Source organism: Sinocyclocheilus rhinocerous, unplaced genomic scaffold, assembly GCF_001515625.1.
Source record: "Sinocyclocheilus rhinocerous isolate Xijiao unplaced genomic scaffold, SAMN03320098_v1.1 scaffold2928, whole genome shotgun sequence".
Taxonomy (NCBI): Eukaryota; Metazoa; Chordata; class Actinopteri; order Cypriniformes; family Cyprinidae; genus Sinocyclocheilus; species Sinocyclocheilus rhinocerous.
Window position 1 is genome coordinate 78,583 of NW_015667294.1, and position 8,591 is coordinate 87,173.

Below are 8,591 nucleotides of genomic sequence, written 5' to 3' on the forward strand. Positions count from 1 at the left end.
GGCCGCGATCACTGGTGCTCGCCTCATCATCACTGTGACCGCTGCTGTTAAATATTCCTCACTTCTTCTGTTTATATGCTCAATAATGAGTCAAATGAATAATGAGAAAGAACCAAATTGTCTATCACAGCTATGCTGATGATACCCAGATTTACCTAGCCTTATCTCCAAATGACTACAGCCCCATTGACTCCCTCTGCCAATGCATTGATGAAATTAACAGTTGGATGTGCCAACATTTTCTTCAGTTAAACAAGGAGAAAACTGAAGTCATTGCATTTGGAAACAAAGATGAAGTTCTCAAGGTGAATGCATACCTTGACTCTAGGGGTCTAACAACTAAAAATCAAGTCAGGAATCTTGGTGTGATTCTGGAGACAGACCTTAGTTTCACTAGTCATGTCAAAGCAGTAACTAAATCAGCATAAAATCATCTCAAAACATTGCAAGAATTAGATGTTTTGTTTCCAGTCAAGACTTGGAGAAACATGTTCATGCCTTTATTACCAGCAGGGTGGACTATTGTAATGGTCTCCTCACCGGCCTTCCCAAGAAGACCACTAGACAGCTGCAGCTCATCCAGAACGCTGCTGCCAGGATTCTGACTAGAACCAGAAAATCTGAGCATATCAGACCAGTCCTTAGGTCCTTACACTGACTACCAGTTATATTTAGGATTGATTTTAAAGTACTTTTACTCGTTTATGAATCACTCAATGGCCTAGGACCTAAATACATTGCAGATATGCTCACTGAATATAAACCTAACAGACCACTCAGGCTGCAACAGGGTGCAGTGCGGGACAACTCTTGATGGGCGAGTGCGGGTGTGGGCGGGAAGAGGTTCGTGTGTGTGCGGGAGAATAAAATGATTTGCGGGACTCCCGCAAAATAGAAATTATCTAAACATAAAATGTCTAAAACATATAAATTGTTATTTATGTGTTGCACAAAAGCAAAAAGAACAACTAATAACATTGAAATGATCAACACGTGCAAGCTAGGCAGAGTTTCTATTTATAACACGTGATTAAAGGGCTGTGCAATGTAGCCAATCACAGACTCAGTTATTGATTTCTGGAACGCAATGGCCAATCAGAGGTGATTAAGTTAGAATCTACTCACCGCAGTGCTGAAATTGCGTGCTCACGAATCCTCTCATTTTAACACACGAAGTGTAGACATTGTGAAAGATTAATTGTGCATATGTTCATTGTGTTATAACAGAGCTTTATGAGATTGCGAAGAACTGAGATGTCAGCTTTTAGTGATAATAAAGGAAGCGCGCTGCTCGCATTCTGCCATGCCAAACCATACACGCAGCAGCCCATGCTTGCTTTTCTATTAAAAATAACACTGGTTTGTGAATGTTGATGCTTAGCCTAAATAACAAATATTTTATCGGGAGCATTTATACTGGGATGTTATGGATCTTAGGAGATGTTACAGAACCATTTGATATACATTTCTTTGATGTGCTGAAAAAAATCTATATAGATTACTTTATGCGGGCTTTTGTGGGCGGGAGCGGGACAAAACATGAATGTCGCGGGCGGGCGCGGGACAGAATCTTGCGGGAGCGGGACTGAAAAATCCGTCCGGCGCAGGTCTCTACCCTATGGGTTCAAAGCAGTTATGAATGTTCTTGGACACAGATTCAAGCAAAAAACAAATAGCATAATTGGGTCTGTGCGAGTTCTGGGTGCGAAACCTGAAGTTGTTCCTGCAGGACAAACTCTTGTTCTTGAAGGTTCAATTAGTCCACAAGAGCCGTCCTCTGATAAATGGGTTCTTATGGAGCCTCCTTCTGAATCTTCATTGCCTGGAGGTCTTTTGTGTACCTCTTGTCTTGTCACAGAAAAGCCCAGTGATTCTGAAAAATGAAACAGAGCATGACATTTTAGTCCCTGCAAAGAGTGTCATCGCAGAATTACATTCGCTGCAGAGTGTGATTACTAAAGAGGCTGTGACAGGGTCCAGCAGTCAGGTTGAAGTTACCAAGCCTTATACTTTTGATTTTGGTGGCTCACCAATACCTGGTGAATGGAAGGACCGAATTTCACAAAAATTGTGTTCAATCTCAGAAGTCTTTGCCCTTCATGATCTTGATTTCGGTAGGACAGATAAGGTGACACATCGTATAAGGCTGCATGATGAAACCCCGTTTAAACAGAGAGCTCGGCCTATAGACCCGCAAGATTATGATGCCGTTCGAAAGCATCTGCAGGAATTATTGGATGCTGGTGCCATTCGGGAGTCTGAGTCCTCTTTTTCTTCACCCATAGTAGTCGTTCGGAAGAAAAACGGGGATATTCGACTCTGTGTTGACTACCGCAAACTTAACCTGCAAACAATCAAAGATGCTTACGCATTGCCTAATTTGGAGGAGACTTTTTCTGCCCTCACTGTTTCTCGCTGGTTTTCCGTTTTAGATCTCAAGTCTGGTTACTACCAGATTGAGGTCGAGGAGTCAAATAAACACAAGACCGCTTTTGTCTGCCCGTTAGGTTTCTGGGAGTTCAATCGAATGCTGCAGGGGGTCACGAATGCTCCCAGTACCTTTCAAAGAATTATGGAGAGGTGCATGAGTGACATCCATTTGAAAGAGGTCGTTGTTTTTCTTGACGATTTGATAGTGTTTTCTGACACTTTAAAGGAGCACGAGCGCAGATTGTTGAGAGTGTTGCATCGGTTGTGGGAGTATGGCTTGAAGCTTTCTCTGGAAAAATGTACATTTTTACATTTTTACAAAAACCTCTGTGAAGTATCTTGGACACATCGTGTCTAGCAGTGGTGTGGAGACAGACCCTGAAAAAGTTGCGGTACTGAAAACTTGGCTGGTCCCAGAAAACCTAAAAGAGTTGCGATCATTTTTAGGGTTCTCAGGGTACTACCGGAGACTTATCCGGGATTATGCCGTCATTGTGAAACCTTTAAATGATTTAACATCTGGGTATCCGCCACATCGCAAGGGCTGTAAAGCCAAGGAAATGAAAGACTACCACAATCCCAAGGAAACTTTTGGGAGCCGTTGGTCTGCAAGTTGTCAGCAAGCATTTGAAGCGATCATTGAAGTGCTTACTACTGCTCCAGTGCTTGGCTTTGCAAACCCTAAACTTCCATATGTTTTGCACACTGATGCAAGCACTGTGGGTTTGGGAGCGGCTTTGTACCAGGAGCAGGAGGGGCAATTGAAAGTAATCGCTTATGCTAGTCGTGGACTTCTGGCCCTTAAATGGGCAGTCACAGAAAGATTTTATGATTATCTGTACGGTAACCAGTTCACTGTGGTTACCGACAGTAATCCGTTGACATACGTACTGACCTCAGCTAAGCTGGATTCTATGAGCTATAGATGGCTCTCAGCTCTTTCAACGTTTTCCTTTAAGCTGCAGTATAGGGCAGGCAAACAGAATCTGGATGCTGATTGTTTGTCCAGGCGTTCTCATTCTGGTTTGAGGAATGACGTCACCTCTCAAAAAGAACAAGAACGAATCCGTCAGTTCACATTGAATCACTTGTTTCAGGATGACGTTCAAACTGATTCTGCTGAGGTCATTCAGGCCATATGTGACAAGCATGCGGTTCATCAGGGTTCAGCTGTTGATGGTGGTCCTCCTTTTGCTCTGGTTGAATCACTTGCCATGAATGTTGACGCAATCCCATGCAGTTTTGATCAGAGTGAGAGTTTTGATGGTCTGCCTGTAATCCCAGTCTTTGGTGAGGATGATCTGAAAGAAAAACAAAGAGCTGATCTGGTCATACTTGAGGTTGTTAGGCAATTAGAAACAGTGGAGACAGTTCCTTCCTCTTTGAGAAGAGAACTTCCTACACTTTCTTTGCTATTGAGGGAATTGAAAAAGTTGGAGTTGCGGAACGGAATCCTCTATCGGAAAAGACAGGAGGGAGACCACATCCAGTATCAATTGGTTCTTCCTGAATCTTTGCGTAGTATGGTTCTGACATGTCTACATGATGAAATGGGACATTTGGGCATGGATCGCACACCTGAGCATGCCCTAGATGTGTGTGTCATAAATCCTTACCTGAGCATGCTATGCCTTTAGTTAATATCCAAGTGACTTGGCCCCTTGAGCTGGTGTGTATGGACTTTTTGTCCAGTGAACCAGATTCCAGAAACAACAAAGATGTGTTAGTTATCACCGACTTCTTTACCAAATATGCGGTTGCTGTTCCTACTTCTAACCAGAAGTCGCGTACTGTTGCTAAAGCTCTTTGGGAGAATTTCATAGCCCATTACGGGATCCCCGAAAAATTGCACAGCGATCAGGGGGCTGACTTTGAGTCAAAGACTATTAAAGAGCTTTGTGAATTGATGGGAATTCATAAGATTAGGACAACCCCTTACCACCCCAGGGGGAATCCAGTCGAACGATTCAATCAAACTCTTTTAAATAAGCTTGGTACTTTGAAAGAGTGTAATAAAGTACTTTGGAGTAGTTTTGTGAAACCTCTTGTTCACGTGTATAACTGCACCAAACATGATTCTACTGGGTTTTGCCCATATTAATTAATGTTTGGAAGGCAGCCACGGTTACCTATAGGTCTGGTTTTTGAGGTTCCACTGAATAGAGAGGAGTTCAAAACTCATTCGCAGTATGTGCGTAATCTGAAGTCTAGGTTGCAGAGAACTCATGACTTGGCAATGAAAAGTGCTGCTAAAGTTGGAGAAAGGAACAAAGCTTGTTTTGATAAGCATGTTCTTGAATCCACGCTTGATATTGGAGATAGGGTCCTGGTCAAAAACGTACGCCTGAGAGGTAAACACAAATTGGCAGACAAGTGGAAATCACTTTTATATGTTGTTGTGAAAAGAGCGGGAGATCTTCCGGTGTACACTGTTAGGCCAGAAGATAAAGAAGGTACTTTAAGAACGCTTCACAGAGATCTTTTATTGCCTTGTGATTTGCTGCAGTTACCTGAGGAGGTAGTTGATTTGATTAGTTGACCCAGAAACGTTCTCCAACCCGTAGAAATCCGAGTAATGACATACAAGAGCAGCCAGATTTTGACTCCGAGGATGATAGCTGTTTAGCATTGACGTACCGAGATCTTCCAGTTCAGACAAACACCAGATTCACTGAGGTCTATGAAACTAGAACAAGGTCACAGAATGATGTTCCCATGATTCCAGTAGTTCAGGACACTGTTGATCGCATTTCAACTGATGACTTACCTGTCTCAGCAGACAGTCCTGTTGAATGTTTGCCTGAGTCAGAGGATTCTAAAATAGACAGTACACCTACCTTGAATCTCGTACCTGTTGATGATCCAGATGTTGTAGAGCCTGAGGCTAATGAAAACTTACCTGTGGACACTTCTGACACACGGGTTGATCAGAAGATACCTGCAGAGGAAACAGAAATAGTCTGTGAGCATGAAACTGCAAAGGAGAAAAAGGAAAATGATGGAAATGTCATCAGGAAGTCTAATAGAGTTAGGCAGATACCACGGATTTTCACTTACCCTGAATTGGGTAATCCTTTGGTCTCAATAGTACAGTCTCTTTTCCAGAGCCTTAGTACAGCCGTGAAAGCAGTTTTAACAACTCACCTGAACCTGTAGTCACACAACCTGTTAGTTGCATGCACAGGGACGTGCATAGAGTTAACGGGGGAGAGTGTAACCCCTAGGAAAAAAAAAAAAGATAATAAATAAATAGTAAACTATATTGGGGTTACTAAAAACACAAAAGTTGATTAAAATGAAGTTATATGCTAAACTTTCCCTCAGCATTCGTGTTGCTGCTAGTAGTGAGTACCCGACAGCAAACGTCATTATGATTAATGACTTTGAACTTTTGACCTCATAAGCATATCCATATGTGACCTCTGACATCATAATAATTTCCATATGCGAAAATCGGCGCGCATGAAATTAAGCCGTCAACCTTTGAGCTCCGGGGGATGAAATATGTTGTTTTTGTACGTGACCAAGGATGACAGGAGATAAAATCTTCAAAAACAATACTTACAGATCATTTATGGAGCGTTCCCACATCCGGGGGGTTTACGCATCTGGGGTCCGTGTGTCCGGTTGCATTCTGAGGTGCGCTTAGATAAATAGACCCGGGCGCTTCTGTGGAAAATCAGAAAAGCGCTGTGAAACACATAGACATGGCCGGTTTATACTCACCTAAAACTTCTGAGAAGGAATGGGATGAACAATAAACAGAATAAATAAACAATTTTAACAGATTCTCTCTCTCTCTCTCTCTCACACACACACACGTGCACGCATGCACGCACACTGTAATGTATAATGAAATTGAAAATAAAACAATAAATAAATAAATAAAATTCCTCTTACATTTTTCCGTGAGACAAAGTCTTCCTCCTAGCACAGGTATGGCGATTCTTCAAATGAAAGGTTTCCCAAAACCACTAAAAACCCCTCTCTGTCTCTCTCTCTCTCTCTCTCTCTCTCTCACGCACGTGTGCACATTCAGTCGTCCCGAGTCTTATTCTCTTCTTTTAAATGAAAATAAATAAATTATGTAAACACACATGATATAAAACAAAGCAAAACATTTACACTAGTTTTAGTCATCACTAAAAATATAAAAACGTTGTACATTTTACCAGGACTGGGAAAAAATATATATTTTAACAGGCCAAACGATAAGGAAGGTCGGGATCCCCTGATGTCACGGTCAAGGTGTGTGGAGGCAGGCAGGATGACGAGGACGACCAGGATTCAAATAAGGATGTTTAATGTAGAGACAACATACCATCACAGTAAACATTCTAAATTTTTATATTTTCATAAACGTCATGTTGGATAATTTATAATTTTAAAAAGCCATATAATTTTTTTTACTGTACACCTACCATCACACAAAAAAAATTCTGCATGTGCTTACATTTTTAATTAAATATTGTTTTTAAGTGATCTGAATTATGACGACTCAAGAAATTTCATCATAAACCACATTTACTTTGTTATATCAATGTAATAGTCATAACGTTACACAAATTTGTGTTCTGATAAATCATATATCATAAACAAGCACACACATACATAAAAATTACAAACTAAAGAGAGACTTATCTCTATTTTAAAGAATATGGAAATAAATAATTATATATGACGGCATGTTTTACTACCATGTTACTAAAGCAAATCATTCATCATGCAATTTAAAAAAGTATTCAACATTTAAGTCTATTGAACTTATAAAACACATCATTCATTCTCTTAATGTAAATAAATAAAATGTGATTATATATAACATACTTTATAAAAATGAACATTTACAATAGTTTCAGTTGACAATAAAAATGCTTTACATTATTCTGGGGGCAACGATGACTAACCAGAGGTTTAAGTAGGAAAAGCTCATCTGTCCTCACCTTCTCTCTCTCTCTCTCACAGACACACACACACACACACGCACACACATCCACGCACATTGTTTTTTATGTTTTCTGGGGACGCTCCATAGTCGTAATTAATTTGTACTGTACAAACACTTACCCATCTCACAAATCTCTGCATATGCTTACATTTTTAATTAAATATTGTAAGAATTTTAATTATGAGGACTCAAGAAATATCCTCATAAACACATTTACGTTGTTATATCAGTGTAACACTCATGTCATTATAAAAATTTGAGTCCTGATAAGTCATATACACAAGAACATACATACATAAACATTTCGAGCTAAAGAGAGACTTATCTCTATTTTAAATAATATGGTAATAAAATATATGACATCATAGTAACATGGTACTGAACCAAAATTATACATTTAAACATGTTTTCAACATTTATTTAAGCTTATTGAACTTATTAAACACACTATTCTCTTCATTTAAAGAAGATAGTAGCAAATAAAACTGTAATTATATATAACACGCTGTATAAAATAAACATTTAATATAATTTTAGGTCACAATAAATATGAGCAATTATGCCTTACATTTTTAGAGTGCTAAGAGATAGAACTTTACGCAACGACGTCCAAACATGGATGAGTGATTTACAAAATAAATAAATAAAAAGTTTAATTTGAATCATAATTCTTGTGTCTTGCCCTCTATATACCTGTTGCCATTGTCTGACCCTTGCCTGTTTCTGACCATGTCGGTTAATAAAGCTTCGCACTTGGATCTGCACGTCTCACGTCTCAGTCACTCCGTGACAGAATACTCTGCCACACAAGGATCCATCGGCTTTTCCAAAGGACATTGGCCAGGTATGAACACCGCTTATCTTCATGAACCAAGTCAAGTCACAGTTTATTGTCATGAGTCCAGTCAAGTCACAGCTGATCTTCCTTAATAATGATTTCAAAGCCTAATCTTAAGACTTTAAATAAACATTTGGTAGGATACTGTGGTTTGCTTACATTTAAACTAAAGTATAATTTATTTCACATCAATCACTTTGTTACGGGGCGAACAAGACATGAGACTTGCGGATCCATTTGCAAAGCTTTAATAGGAGACAGAGACGTGGTCATAAAACAGGCATGGGTCAGAAAATGGCAAACAGGTATATTGAGGACAAGACAGAAGAGTAATCCAAAACGGGCGTGGTCGATAAGCGGCTAACAATATCCAGA

The 8,591-nt window shown here is 39.8% G+C and overlaps 1 protein-coding gene across 1 annotated transcript in view; it reads left to right on the top strand.

Annotated features, from left to right (window-relative positions):
* LOC107733659 (extracellular calcium-sensing receptor-like) overlaps positions 1–8,591 on the top strand; it is an 80,319-nt gene that overhangs the window by 51,756 nt on the left and 19,972 nt on the right. Inside the window, exons 11-12 of the mRNA XM_016545390.1 lie at positions 1,859–2,555; positions 2,878–3,034. Coding sequence (XP_016400876.1) covers positions 1,859–2,555; positions 2,878–3,034 — 854 coding nt within the window. The remainder of the gene's footprint in view (positions 1–1,858; positions 2,556–2,877; positions 3,035–8,591) is intronic.